This window comes from Trachurus japonicus, chromosome 16 (assembly GCF_045865225.1).
Source record: "Trachurus japonicus isolate A0001 chromosome 16, Traja_1.0".
NCBI lineage: Eukaryota > Metazoa > Chordata > Actinopteri > Carangiformes > Carangidae > Trachurus > Trachurus japonicus.
The window spans coordinates 7704912-7720781 of NC_140922.1; the positions used below are offsets into that span (position 1 = coordinate 7704912).

General features: G+C 41.1%; 2 protein-coding genes across 2 annotated transcripts in view; both read right to left on the reverse strand.

The window, feature by feature from the left end:
- LOC146971623 (membrane-spanning 4-domains subfamily A member 15-like) overlaps positions 1–15406 on the reverse strand; it is a 32804-nt gene extending 17398 nt beyond the window's left edge. The window contains exons 1-2 of the mRNA XM_085801038.1: positions 15321–15406; positions 14122–14309 (exon numbers count right to left, since the gene is read on the reverse strand). Coding sequence (XP_085657164.1) covers positions 14122–14298 — 177 coding nt within the window. The 5' untranslated portion in view covers positions 14299–14309; positions 15321–15406. The remainder of the gene's footprint in view (positions 1–14121; positions 14310–15320) is intronic.
- LOC146971624 (membrane-spanning 4-domains subfamily A member 6C-like) overlaps positions 1–15870 on the reverse strand; it is a 39867-nt gene that overhangs the window by 17398 nt on the left and 6599 nt on the right. The gene's annotated exons all lie outside the window — the stretch shown is intronic.

The following is a 15870-nucleotide window of genomic DNA, read 5'->3' on the forward strand; positions in this document are numbered from 1 at the left end:
CTGGAGTCCATCCATTCAACCCACAAATCTTCACAGAGCAAGACTTTTCACCTTCTTCAGTTACCGACAGGCCTGATCCCTCCCTGGGTGTTGTTTCTCCTGCACATGATGGTCCATCCAGCTCCACGACCACTGTGAGTATTTTTACTTTTATATGCCTGTCACAATTATTACATAATCACTTTTACAATCACAATTATTTGTATGAAAATTAATTGTCATCTTACATTCTGTAATTGTGGCAGCTCTACTCTCCTGTACATGGTGGCCTACGACCAGCTCGACCATTTGGCTCTCCTGATGAAGATCCATCTACCAGCTTCACCACTCAGACCGTTGTCTCTCCAGCACATGATAGCCCCAGTCCTGGGTCTCCCTTTGGCTCTGTTGCTGACAGACCAGCCGCAAGCTTTACCACTGTGAGTGTTTTTACTTTCATATTCCTCTCACAATTATTACATAATCACCTTATGACAATTATTTGTATGATAATTAATTGTCATCTTACATTCTGTAATTGTGGCAGCTCTACTCTCCTGTACATGGTGGCCTACGACCAGCTCGACCATTTGGCTCTCCTGATGAAGATCCATCTACCAGCTTCACCACCACTAACTGTACGTTCACACCAAAAGCTTCCAAAGCGTCCAAATGAGAAGTTGAGCCAGGTTTAACTTGAGGGTAATTAGCTATGACGCGGTTAAGCGGCAACCGGCGGCAGCCTGTCAGAATAGAGATGTCCGTCGGCTGCCTTTTTTTTCTCTTTTTTTTGTATTTCGGCTCCCCAATGACCAGCGCGATCGAACTTTGACGTCAGTCACCTGACGAGCGGCCAAAGCGGCTGAAAATATTTGCCGTTTTGGGAGCTGTCTTGTCTGACGCCCACCCTCGAGCGTTTTTGACGCTTTGGAAGCTTTTGGTGTGAACGTACAGTAAGACCGTTGTCTCTCCAGCACATGATAGCCCCAGTCCTGGGTCTCCCTCTAGCTCTGTTGCTGACAGACCAGCCGCACGCTTTACCACTGTGAGTTTCCTGTCACAATTATTACATAATCACCTTATGACAATTATTTGTATGATAATTAATTGTCATCTTACATTCTGTAATTGTGGCAGCTCTACTCTCCTGTACATGGTGGCCTACGACCAGCTCGACCATTTGGCTCTCCTGATGAAGATCCATCTACCAGCTTCACCACTCAGACCGTTGTCTCTCCAGCACATGATAGCCCCAGTCCTGGGTCTCCCTTTGGCTCTGTTGCTGACAGACCAGCCGCAAGCTTTACCACTGTGAGTGTTTTTACTTTCATATTCCTCTCACAATTATTACATAATCACCTTATGACAATTATTTGTATGATAATTAATTGTCATCTTACATTCTGTAATTGTGGCAGCTCTACTCTCCTGTACATGGTGGCCTACGACCAGCTCGACCATTTGGCTCTCCTGATGAAGATCCATCTACCAGCTTCACCACCACTAACTGTACGTTCACACCAAAAGCTTCCAAAGCGTCCAAATGAGAAGTTGAGCCAGGTTTAACTTGAGGGTAATTAGCTATGACGCGGTTAAGCGGCAACCGGCGGCAGCCTGTCAGAATAGAGATGTCCGTCGGCTGCCTTTTTTTTCTCTTTTTTTTGTATTTCGGCTCCCCAATGACCAGCGCGATCGAACTTTGACGTCAGTCACCTGACGAGCGGCCAAAGCGGCTGAAAATATTTGCCGTTTTGGGAGCTGTCTTGTCTGACGCCCACCCTCGAGCGTTTTTGACGCTTTGGAAGCTTTTGGTGTGAACGTACAGTAAGACCGTTGTCTCTCCAGCACATGATAGCCCCAGTCCTGGGTCTCCCTCTAGCTCTGTTGCTGACAGACCAGCCGCACGCTTTACCACTGTGAGTTTCCTGTCACAATTATTACATAATCACCTTATGACAATTATTTGTATGATAATTAATTGTCATCTTACATTCTGTAATTGTGGCAGCTCTACTCTCCTGTACATGGTGGCCTACGACCAGCTCGACCATTTGGCTCTCCTGATGAAGATCCATCTACCAGCTTCACCACTCAGACCGTTGTCTCTCCAGCACATGATAGCCCCAGTCCTGGGTCTCCCTTTGGCTCTGTTGCTGACAGACCAGCCGCAAGCTTTACCACTGTGAGTGTTTTTACTTTCATATTCCTCTCACAATTATTACATAATCACCTTATGACAATTATTTGTATGATAATTAATTGTCATCTTACATTCTGTAATTGTGGCAGCTCTACTCTCCTGTACATGGTGGCCTACGACCAGCTCGACCATTTGGCTCTCCTGATGAAGATCCATCTACCAGCTTCACCACCACTAACTGTACGTTCACACCAAAAGCTTCCAAAGCGTCAAAAGCTTCCAAAGCGTCCAAATGAGAAGTTGAGCCAGGTTTAACTTGAGGGTAATTAGCTATGACGCGGTTAAGCGGCAACCGGCGGCAGCCTGTCAGAATAGAGATGTCCGTCGGCTGCCTTTTTTTTCTCTTTTTTTTGTATTTCGGCTCCCCAATGACCAGCGCGATCGAACTTTGACGTCAGTCACCTGACGAGCGGCCAAAGCGGCTGAAAATATTTGCCGTTTTGGGAGCTGTCTTGTCTGACGCCCACCCTCAAGCGTTTTTGACGCTTTGGAAGCTTTTGGTGTGAACGTACAGTAAGACCGTTGTCTCTCCAGCACATGATAGCCCCAGTCCTGGGTCTCCCTCTAGCTCTGTTGCTGACAGACCAGCCGCACGCTTTACCACTGTGAGTTTCCTGTCACAATTATTACATAATCACCTTATGACAATTATTTGTATGATAATTAATTGTCATCTTACATTCTGTAATTGTGGCAGCTCTACTCTCCTGTACATGGTGGCCTACGACCAGCTCGACCATTTGGCTCTCCTGATGAAGATCCATCTACCAGCTTCACCACTCAGACCGTTGTCTCTCCAGCACATGATAGCCCCAGTCCTGGGTCTCCCTTTGGCTCTGTTGCTGACAGACCAGCCGCAAGCTTTACCACTGTGAGTGTTTTTACTTTCATATTCCTCTCACAATTATTACATAATCACCTTATGACAATTATTTGTATGATAATTAATTGTCATCTTACATTCTGTAATTGTGGCAGCTCTACTCTCCTGTACATGGTGGCCTACGACCAGCTCGACCATTTGGCTCTCCTGATGAAGATCCATCTACCAGCTTCACCACCACTAACTGTACGTTCACACCAAAAGCTTCCAAAGCGTCAAAAGCTTCCAAAGCGTCCAAATGAGAAGTTGAGCCAGGTTTAACTTGAGGGTAATTAGCTATGACGCGGTTAAGCGGCAACCGGCGGCAGCCTGTCAGAATAGAGATGTCCGTCGGCTGCCTTTTTTTTCTCTTTTTTTTGTATTTCGGCTCCCCAATGACCAGTGCGATCGAACTTTGACGTCAGTCACCTGACGAGCGGCCAAAGCGGCTGAAAATATTTGCCGTTTTGGGAGCTGTCTTGTCTGACGCCCACCCTCGAGCGTTTTTGACGCTTTGGAAGCTTTTGGTGTGAACGTACAGTAAGACCGTTGTCTCTCCAGCACATGATAGCCCCAGTCCTGGGTCTCCCTCTAGCTCTGTTGCTGACAGACCAGCCGCACGCTTTACCACTGTGAGTTTCCTGTCACAATTATTACATAATCACCTTATGACAATTATTTGTATGATAATTAATTGTCATCTTACATTCTGTAATTGTGGCAGCTCTACTCTCCTGTACATGGTGGCCTACGACCAGCTCGACCATTTGGCTCTCCTGATGAAGATCCATCTACCAGCTTCACCACCACTCAGACCGTTGTCTCTCCAGCACATGATAGCCCCAGTCCTGGGTCTCCCTTTGGCTCTGTTGCTGACAGACCAGCCGCAAGCTTTACCACTGTGAGTGTTTTTACTTTCATATTCCTCTCACAATTATTACATCATCACCTTATGACAATTATTTGTATGATAATTGTCTTCTTACATTTTTTTATTCTGATAGCTCTATTCTTCTGCACATGATGGTTCACGCCCAACTCATCCCTCCTCGGGCTCTCCTGCCATTCCTGGTGTTGGGGATTCTTCTGCTCCAACTCAGCAGGGGACAGCTGCGGGTCCTGTGTTTCCATCCACATCAGCTGGAAGTATGGAGCCTTTCAGTCCTGTTACTGTACGCCCTTATCCAAAGGCTGGGCCCAGAATAGCCACCACGAAGGGAAGAAAGAAGAGGACAACAGCTATACTAACAGACACACCCACAAAACAGGCCTTGGAAGAGGAGGCAAGAAAGCGACGTGCAGCACCACGCAGGCTCAAGCCAACCAAGCTGAAGAAAAAGATGATGGCTACTACAAAGGCACCAGCTACCTCAGCCACAGGAAATGCCGAATGCCCGATTTGTGGGGAGGATTTTGAATCGTCACGGCCTGGGGAAGTGTGGGTACAGTGTGGCAGCTGTAAAGAGTGGGCCCACGAGGAATGTACGGAGGGTGGGAAAACCTACACCTGTCATAAATGTTAGGGCACAGGTTGAGATGGTGATTTAATACATTTACAGTTTGAAATGTTATACATTTGGAGTTTGAAATGTTATTTTGTGCTGAGTGATTTTTACTGTCACTGTGCCTTTATATTTCTGAATACTGTGTGAACTTTGCTTCTTATTGTTGCAATAAAACTTGTGAGAACTGACTGATTATCTTTTGCATAGACTCTAAAAAAAGTGATTTAAGGTGTTGCTACATATTTGACCCAAAAGGGGTCAGTGCAGGTATAGGCTATGAATGGGACTCTTAATGCTGCGTTCAATTGCACTCGTTGGAAATTACGTCTTCCGAGGTAAATGCGTTTCATTGCACAACCTCGGAAAACATGGCCGACCACAGTGGTGATGTTTGTTTGGATGTCTTTCGAAATCAAAAAGTACTGCTGGGGAAGGATATTAGCTATTTGAGGGAGAGGGAGAGAGCGAGAGAGAGAAAGAACAACGCTGCTTCTGAGGAAAAAAAAAGGTTCCGGAGTGCAATCGAACGCAGCATAAGTGTTCGCATGCATTCACCTATCAATGAATTCACACAAACGCTCCAACTGGTACTTTGGGTAAGTTTTAATAATATACAATATTTTTATAGGACATTCTTAGTGTTAAAGAAACGTTAAGCAGTTCCCTGAATGAAATATAATTGATTTGACCTGAAAACGATGAGTTTAATGCTACTTTTTAGCAGTGTTACAATTATCAAACCCCCTGTCACAATCAAGGCGCACCAGCGCTTCAGTTGTAACATCGGACACAGTCCGCTTTCAGTTATATTACTCAAGACCTCTTTTATTAATTGAAAAACTTTAAGTCGTTTTTGATAGCAGACATGTATTGGTACTTTGCCTGAAAATATGACATATGCAGATAAAACGATCTCTGTGTAGTAGAGTGAAACGTGAAAAATGTTACAATTGAAGCGGCTCTCCCTAAACATTTACAATCCATCAGCTGGTCGGAAAAAGTTTTTCTTATCTGGAACTAACTCCTCGGTAGTCCTCCGCACAGGCAGGCTCCGCGACCCTCTCCGTGATACAGCGCGTCGCGGTGAAATCACAAACAGAAAACTGGAAAAACCTAACTTCCTGCACTAGTTGATGTCCTGCCCTGCAGAGTACAGAGGACATAACACTGACAGTTCAGTGTAACTCAGTTTATTATGAATCTTCTATAGTTTATACTGACGTTGAGACTGGAACTGACTGAAATGTATTTGTGCAAGAGGAGCTGAATAAAAAATGATCATGATGATAATAATGATGATAATAGAACATAGGTAGAAAACAGAGATTTTTAATTAAAATCCAGCCTATTTTTTAGGCCTTTTCTCGAAAATTGCATATCCATAATAAAATGAGTATATCTCTGCAACCACAAGGTCTATTTGAATACTTTTGGTGTCATAGTAAAGGGAAAAAAATGAGGAATTGCTGAAATGTGTAAATTTCAGTATATCTGTTACTGGTGAAGAGTAAATGAAGATGACACACAGAAAAAAATTAATAAAATTAATATTCGCCTAAAAAAAATCATATTTTTGATGAGTGCCCTTTAGAATAATGCTGATGAAGCTCAAACTCTCTATAAAATCATTGTACAACATGTGAACATTGTCTCTGCAGTGGTTGATTCTGATTAATTGAAGCAGGACAAAATGATTGAGATTTTACTACAAAATATCCAGGCGAACTTTCCAAAATGTCCATTTTTGGCACAGCTTGGAACCACCTGCTACTATAAACTATTGTTTAATCTTTATTTTCACACAATTTGGATAAACTAACTGAAAATAAATCTACTGGAACCGATTGGAAATAACTAACATAGTGGATTCAGTCTCTCTGCGCCCTGCTGCACTCTCAGAGCAGCTTCTGGGTGGGTTTGGCTTTCAGCCTCTATCTCTGCAGCGGAGTGGTCGATTCGAGTGAGTGGCGGCTCATTGTGAATTGTGACCATTAGAGAGAGAGGAATGACGCTAGACCCAGGTCGATGTGATTGGCCGCACTGGCAGCCATGTGACAGCCATGAACCAATCAGATCAGCAGATCCACGTGCAGGCCAACGTGGGGTTGTATTTTTTTTTTTTTTTTTTTTAAGGCAAATTTTATTGACAATTCAGGTATTACATTTAGTAAAACATACAAAACAAATAACAATACAATGCCAGAGGGTCGCAGTATTCAAAATAGTATACAAAACATTGCAATTAATCCAATAAAATATTATATAAAATGCATAGCTCAGTGGTTTTAATAGCTTTTTTGTTTGATGAATATTGAATAGTTGTTAAGTATTGTTTGAGTTCCTTCTCAAAAATTAAAAACAATGGATTGTGATTAGCGAATTTGGATTTGTGTATGTGGTATTTTGCAAGTAGAACAAGCAGGTTGATGATGTAATAATGATCTTTGTTATTCGCAGGATAAGAGTGGAACCCAAACAGCACATTCACATATGTAAGAGACACACCAGACAAGATATTCTGAGAAATAAAAGTACAAATATCTTGCCAGAAAGCAGATGAAAAGGGGCAAGACCAGAACAGATGATAAAGATCTTCTTCACATTGTTTGCAGAATGAACAGTCCACATCAATGTCTTTTTTGTATCTGTATTTTGTATCTACGTAAAAATAGTTTGCAGGGATAAAATCTATGGATCATTTTAAAAGAAACTTCTTTAATCTTATTTATAATCAGAAATTTAGAGGGAAGGCACCATATTTTTTTCCAGTTCAAGTCTGGAGTAAAGTTATTCCAGTGAGAAATTACATTTGGAACAGAGATTAAGTCCTTTTGAAATAAGGCACGTATATTACAGTTGTTATTACTTTTCTTAGTAGAGAAACAGATCTGACCAACAGTAGTGACAGCAGGGTCCAACTCCAAAAAGGACAGTTCAGATGTAATGGAGCTTCTAAGTAGCATAATAACACCAGCCGGAATAGCGTCAAAAACAACAGCATATTCCTTTGGAGAAAATGGAATAAGACAATAAGAAACCATTAGAGTTGAGAAGCTGCTTGACTAAATAGATACCATGGTCAAACCAGTTTTCAAAAAATAAAGTTTTACGTTTGTATAATATATCTCTATTGTTCCAGATGTAGTATCTGTGAGGTGAGAAATTGTGCTTGTAAATTAAGGCCCAAGAAAGAAGCATCTGTTTATGGAAATTAGATAGCTTTAAAGGAATCTTTTCAATGTTGTAGTTGCAAAGTAAAACAAATTTAAGGCCACCAAGTTTAGAAAACAGATAGTTTGGGATAAAGTTCCATGTTGAGGATGGGTTTTTAAGAAATTGTTTTATCCAATTTATTTTGAAGGTATTATTTAGGGTTGAAAAATCAAGAAAATTCATACCACCGTGTTCATATGAGTTCCTTAGAACTGACCTTCTAATGTAATGAATCCTATTTCTCCATACAAATTTATACAACATATTATCAATGGCTTCAGCAGTCTGTTTGTTCACATCAAGAGAAAGGCCAGAATAAGTCAAACGGGAAATGCCTTCTGCTTTAGATAGCAGGATTCTTCCTCTGATCGACAGGTCTCTTTGAAGCCATGAATAAAGCTTTTTCTGTACCTTACCTATAATTGGGTTGAAATTCAGAGAGCATCTAGTACTTTGATTTTTGTTAATTGTTATGCCAAGATAGGTTACAGAATCTTTCACAGGAATATTAGAGATAGAGGAAACATTACAAATTTTGAGAGCCAACAGTTCACACTTAGTGATGTTTAAGCAGAGCCCAGAGGCATTAGAAAAAGATTTAATTATGTCAACGGCTACTGAAACCTGAGAAGCATCCTTTAAAAATAAAGTGGTGTCATCAGCCAGCTGACTAATTATGATTTCTTTTCCAGCTATAGTGATACCTTTCAGGTCGCTGAGTTTGATACAATCTGAAAGTAGTTGAGTGCAGATAAGAAACAAGTACGGAGAGACCGGGCAGCCTTGTCTGACACCGCGCCCTAGGTTAAATCTGGGGGATGTCCCTGCATGTAGTTTAATTGAACAGTTAGCATTATTATACATGGTCTTGATGGCTGCACAAAAGAAAGGACCAAAACCAAATTTTTTTAAAGCTTGAAACATAAAATCATGTTCGATAGTATCAAACGCTTTTCTAAAATCTAAAAACAAAATTAAGCTGTTGTCATTGCAAAGATCAGAATAATCAATAAGGTCTAATACAAGCCTTATGTTATTAGCTATATGCCTATGTTTCATGAATCCACTTTGTGTTTCATCTATAATGTGATCTAAAACAGATTTCATTCTAATAGCAAAAATTCGAGCTAAAATTTTGTAGTCGTTGTTAAGAAGGCAGATCGGTCTAAAATTATCAATCAAAAGAGGATCTTTTCCAGGCTTTGGAATTAGTCTTAAGAGTCCTTGACATAAGGTGGGAGGAAGGGTTTGTACTTCGATGCTCTCTGCAAACACAGCATGGAGGAAGGGGGACAGCTGCTCTGCAAAGGTAATATAGAATTCAGACGTCAGGCCGTCAACACCAGGGGATTTATTAAGCTTTAAGTGTTTGATTGCAAACAGGACCTCGTCTGGAGTTAAAGGACTATCACAGATACTCCTTTGATCTTCTGTGATTAACTTTGGTTCAGTGAGGTGAGTAAAAAAGTTGTCAGCTTCAGTTACATTATATTGTGACTTATAAAGGGATCTATAAAATGTGGCGCAATAGTTAGCTATCTTTTTAGGGTCATCAGTAATAACATCGTTAATACTGAGTTTTTGAATAGAGTTACTTTTACCACGTGCTCTTTCTAGTTGAAAGAAATATGCAGAGTTACGTTCCCCTTCCTCCAACCATTTTCTCCTTGACCTTACAAAGGCTCCTTCTGCTTTCATTCTGTATATGTCATTTAACTTATCTTGTTGTGAAATTAATTCCTGTAAGTCATTTTCTGATAAATTTTCTGGTGAAATTTGAGTAAGTGCTGTTATTTTAGAAATCACATTTGTTTCTTCGATTTTTCTAGATTTTGATAACGATGTGCCAAATTCTCTCAAATATTTGGATACCTCAAATTTGAAAAGCTCCCAGTTTCTGAAAAAACATTTATCAGCTGAAGCTTTGTTCCAATAGAAATTAATTAGTGTATGAACTTTTTTAATTACAAATACATTTTTAAGAATAGAGTTATTAAGTTTCCAGTAAGAGCCTCTAAACACGTGAGTAGGGTTAGAGCCAAAGGAAACAGTTAGTGACACGGCCCTATGATCTGTTAATGGTGTTGTTATTATATTAGCTGTAATGTTATTTTCATCTAAACTAGCAGAAACTAACCAATAATCTATGCGAGACATCGAAGTGCAAGCCCTATTATTCCATGTATAAGATTTACTGTCAGGATTTTTTTTTCTCCATATGTCGACCAGATTAAATTTTTCCATGAAGATAGACAGAGTGGAAGCAGAAGAATTATTAGTATTTGGGGGCCATCTATCTAATGAACTATTCAAAGCAATGTTGAAATCTCCACCCATAAGGATTAGCGCATTGGGATACTTTGACAACCACTGTAGAAAGCTAGATTCTAAAGCATCAAATAAAAAGTCATTTTCCGGTTTAGAGTTATATCCATATATGTTGGCGAGAAGGATAATATTGTTGTCCACATTAAGGATTAATATTACAAAATGGCCTATAGGGTCCATTTCTGAGTGTAGGACAACACCATTAAAGTTGTTTTTTAAACTAGTAACCCCTGCTGATCTCTCTGATCCATGTGAAAACCAAAGGTTGTTTCCCCACTGAGTTTTCCAAAAAGAAGCATCATTTACCACTGTGTGTGACTCTTGAAAAAAATGAAAATCAGATTTCTGTTGTTTTGCAAATACAAACAAAGCTTTACGCTTAATGTTTTCTCTTAAACCCCTGGCATTTAGAGAACAAATTGATAAGGACAATGTAGGAAGTGTTGTGAACTTAGTAACCAATTTTCACCTCTCAATAAATGAAACAGTTTTTGCAGGAACAATGAATTTTAAGAAATATGCTTATATCCCCGATTACTAGTGCTAAGCGCAAACCTACGCCTTAGGACTGTATAAGTTCAGGTTTATGTCAAAGAGCACAATCAACTAACAGTAATAAAAAAATATAAACTGTGCTGATAATAGTGTAAGTGCATATGGAAAAGGGCACCAATAACAAATTAAGGTCACAGGCATTAATGCATTAAGTTATACCGTTTCTTAGGGTGTGGGTGAAATTCACTGAACAAAGCACTAATGCTTAGCTTATGACTACATCGCAGCACGGTATGTACATTAAAATTAAAAAAATATATAAATAAAATTTATATTTAACACAGTCACCCAGTAGTAATAATAAGGATATTACTTTAGATACTCAGGCACTGCATGGCTGTGAATGAGATTGTGCCGAATAATGTGAAAAAAAGTGCACATAAATAAACAGTTATAAAACTATTATTAAAAAAATAAAATAAAAAAATTTGGTAGTAGTGCTTAATGTAAGGTTGTACCTATAGAGATTGTGGATTGAGGAGAGAGCACAAATACTCATCATGCAGGTTTCAGAGTGAAGAACAGAGCAAGAGTACATGTGCTTGTAGTGGAGACAGTGTTATAGTCTTCCATCAAGGGGGTCTTGCTGTGTCCATCTGGTCAGGAGTAGAGTGGATTCCGCGTGGAGACAGCGTTGGGTGCATCTCCTTTCCTTCGATTATCACACGAACCCCGGCGAAGTGTGCCTTTTTCCCCTCCTTCTTGGCGGCTTCAATGATCGGCCAAAGTTTCTCACGTAGTGCTTTGTCAGCGGTAGTGAGATCCTCCGTGAATCTCAGCCTGTTTTCCTTGAGAAAGCTGCTGTTTTTGGCCATTCTCCACACCAGGTCGCGGGACGATCTGTTGGTGAAGCGGATGATGGTTGTTCTCGGCATCTTCTGTTTGTCGTTAAAGCGACCCAGACGATGAGCAATGTCGATATCTTCTTTGATCTTGGCCTGATTCTCTCCAGCAACTGCACAGCAAATGTCGGCAACCCTGGCTTTGATGTTCTCTTGTTTGTTTTCAGGGATCCCGCTCTGCCTCAAGTTCCATCTGCGCTGATACCGCTCTGCCTCATTGATTCTCATTTCGACCTCTGACAGCTTCTGGTTGTTGTTTTCACATGTGCGGTTCACCACCTTCATGTCAGCTTTTAGGGTCTCCACTTCCGTAAATACAAAGTCAATTGATTTTTTCAGAGCGTCGATGCTTACAGTATTACGGGTGACCAAGCTTTCCAGACTGTCTGCTCGCTCGTTGATTAAACCAGCAATGTTGTTTTGTAGTTGAGAGAGTGTTAATTCACCTTTTAGCTTCTTTACAGCTGGTTTACCTGGGGTATTGGGGTCGGACTCTGGAAGTGGCGTCAATTCAGGGCTCTGTCTGTCATACTCGTGGTCGGTGACAGAGCTGGCAGCAGCAGGAGCAGCAGAGCAAGCCTGGGCACTGGAATTAGCCGCTGACATTTTGTCTTTGTGTGGAACTGTAGTTAAACTCTTGGTAGTTACAGTCGACTCTTTTTCTTTGCGTTTAACACCTTTCTCGGTTGTGAGCATGTTAGTTGATGTTTAGCTTCGTAGGATGTTAGCCTAGCATGAGGGCTGTTGATAGCAAAGTCTTTGTTGATAGTTACCGTAACGGTTAGCCCGTTCCCGCGCTTGGTGGGCTTCGACGAAAACCGTCGATAGCAAAGCACTTTCTTTGTTGGATTAAGCGGGGGAGAATTGTCTTAATATTACAAAAGTTCCTGGCTTGTGATAAGTCCATAAAAAGCAGTAGAGAGGAGTGAAAATTGAAAACTCCGCTTCAGCCACGAATTCCCACAACTGCACTGGCCGCCATCTTGCGCAGCCTCCAACGTGGGGTTGTATAGACACAGACGGCAAGCAAGGAAACGTCACTTCCGGTTAGGCCTGTGGGGGAAAACAAACTGTTTTCCCCATACACACTCATGCAAAAAGGCGGCATTTTAAACCTTTGTCAAACGCTTGTTCGCCGTCCTGTCTTAGTTTTAATCACATGTATGTGCTGACAAAGAGCTATATATTAGAAAACTCATCACGATCTGGGTCGATTGCTGTCCGTACATCTTAAAATATAAAGTTTTCACAGCCATAGCCTACACCGAGTCAGCAGGGTCGGCAACCTTCACTTCCGGTCAGAGCGTTACACGTTTGGAGAAGATGAGCGAAGTTCCGATATAAAAGTTCAGGTTGTGGTTTTTGAATTTATTTGCGGTGCAAAATAATACACAATAACTCAGGCAGTGTCTACGAGTGTCTAGAGCCGGCCGGCGGCGACTAAGAGAGCGTCAGATCCGTGGGGGAAGACAAATATGACTGACTGTGAAATACCTAATATTTTTAAATGTACGGACAACAATCGACCCAGATCGTGATGAGTTTCTAAAAATATAGCTCTCTGTCAGCATATACATGTGATTAAAACTAAGACAGGACGGCGAAAAAGCCTCCCTGAAGGAGACGGTGTTGTTGTGTGGTGTCTGCTGTAGTAGTCATAATAGTCAGGTTCGCACATCCAGACATCTTTGTTTGCCAGGTTGATGCAGTAGAGTACGATGGCTGTAATGGCAAAGGCAACTCCTGCCAGATTCAGAATCACGTTGACGATGACCTGAAGTAAAGGACCTGTCAGTTTATGTGCAAAATGAAGCAAAACATAAAACCAAACCAGGCAACAAACAGCAAACAGTAAAATTTAAATGTCCAAAAACCAGATGGCAAGTGTGTTATGCTCTTCAGTGGTAAAAACTGTGCTGCAGTAAAAACAAGTGAAAATCATAGTAATAGAGTGAAAGAAGACATCTTAATTTAATACAAAGGTGCTACAAATTAATGTAACTACTCACCAGACATGGACTGGGATACTTCTCAGACAGTATGCACATGATGCCGAATAACATGAACTACAGAGGAGGTGAAAATGAAAATTAATATACATTATTATGTACATAAACACTGATATATTAATATATACAATACAAAGCAAGAATCAGTTATTAATTAACTGATCAGAATTCATTTCCCCGTCCTCCCCAACCTGACGTCTCTGTCTGAGGGGGCACATGTCACTTCTAGTCAGCAGCGTTTATGATGCTGTTGGTACGCACTGTATTTTTTTCACGTTTTAACACAGTTTGTGTTTGGTACTGTGGGGATTTTAGTTCTGACAGAGATTGACGTGTTTTTGATGTGGTTTTTTTTGTTTAGGCCTAATAAAAATAACAAATCCAACATAAGCTTCTTTACCAGTGCTCCCATCCAAAATGGAAACCCAGTGTCATCCATTGGGTACCAGGAGCCACCAGCACTAACAGCTCCAAGACCAATGTTGAGCAACCCAACCATAATGTGCAGAGCCTGTGAAGGAGGAAACACAGTATGGACATCAAATCATTAAAAGCACAAATAGTAAGCAGCTAATGATCAGTTTAAGTGTGGAATCATAGATGTAAATCATCTACGGTTATTCCTCACCGCAAGTACTGACTGAGACATTCTCTGGACGCTCCTCAGGCGCTCAGACACAGAGCAGCACACGGGGCTGTAGCAAAGGCCTTTGAGGATTTGGCAGAGTGGAGGACAAGAACTTTGTGGGTCAGAGGTCAAGGTCAACACAGTGACCCCATCAGCTTTGGTCACGGAGACAGACATCCTGCCCAAGACTGAAAGAGACAAGACACGTTTTTGAATCAGATTAATGCAGACTAAACATACACAAAGTGAGATCTCAATGTCTTTTTTTTTATTGTAAAGCAGGTTTACTGTCAAAGTATCAATGTGCTCAAACAGCACAGCTTGTATTCAGAAACTGAGCCTTAAAATGAGCTTTACAACATCCATAACTTTGTGATATCACAACAACCATCCAACCCCCTAACCCTGCAGGAGCTGGTTTCTCTGAGTATTTAGACTAGTATAGCCTAGTGATGAGTGATGATCTGAGTGAAAATCTAAAGCTATGGACCTCTATCCTGACTGCCTCACTGATTCGTTGGTACATCTTTAGTACTTAAAACTTTTAGTAAATCCTCTTAAAGCCTACTGTATGAATCAAAATACATCAAATACAGTCTAAGTGTCATGCTACATTGACCTTTAAGTGTGTGGTTTGTTTCCTGTTCTTCCTGATCCACCATTTCACAGACATTAAACTTCTCTTTGTTGCTACATGCACACAGCTGTGTGAGATGGCGGGTTTGGTAACAAAGCTGGGAGAGATTTAATGGTGAGCTCACTGCAGGGCCACTTCACTTCTTGTTGACACTGTTCCTAAAGGCGCTGATTTATCAATTTGTGGCACATTACAGAAAGAAGTGTCCCACGGCCAGACTGATATAAATAGTCAACAAAACAATTCAGCAGCAAACCACAGCCTCCAAAACGACACACAAATACATGAACAAAACAGAACAGCATAGCTTGATTGTATGACTGTGGTAGCCTCCTTCAAAGACAGGTGAGTACACAGGTTTGATAAAGACTCGCACAGCACTAAAGCTGTACGACCATATCAACCGGACTAGTGGAGTGCAGTCATAGTGTATCTCAAACATCACGACTTGTGCTGGAGCAGTTGGGCAACAGCGAATAAGCACCTTCGTATCAACACAGGCCTTGACTGGGACTCAATCATATTACGTTACAAACAGACGTTAGACGTTACCTTGACTCACCTGTTTGTGTTTGTGTTGCAGAATACACAGTTTCTCTTCGGACAGAGGGAGAGGAGCTGACTGTGGGCTGTTGTTGCCCATGCCAGAAGTACCTCCCCTGATTTGGAAGTAGGCCTAATAAAAAACCTTAAAGGGATATCAGCTTTTTTTTTTTTAAAGTGGGGTTGTATGAGCTACACATGCAGTGTTTTATTGCCACTGACAATTCAGATTAAACCAAAGACAGAAGACTGTGTTTTAGTGTCATTGTGTAACTATAATTTGACATTATTTTGTTTCCTCCATCTTCACACATTAAGCTTTTGTAAAAATGTATCGGTATTGGTATCGACAAGACCACCCTTGGTTCTATTTGTTATTGGATCGGAATAAAAATCTGTGGTATCCCATATCACTGATTTCAGACAGGTGGTGCTGATGCTGTGGTTGTTATGTGCTGCGGTGACGTCATACAGCATCTATTGTGTGTCTGTGGGGCATGCAGGTGATGTATGTGGGTATGCTGATCTGGCCCAGAGGTTTGACAGGGTTTGGGTATAAAAAAAAAATT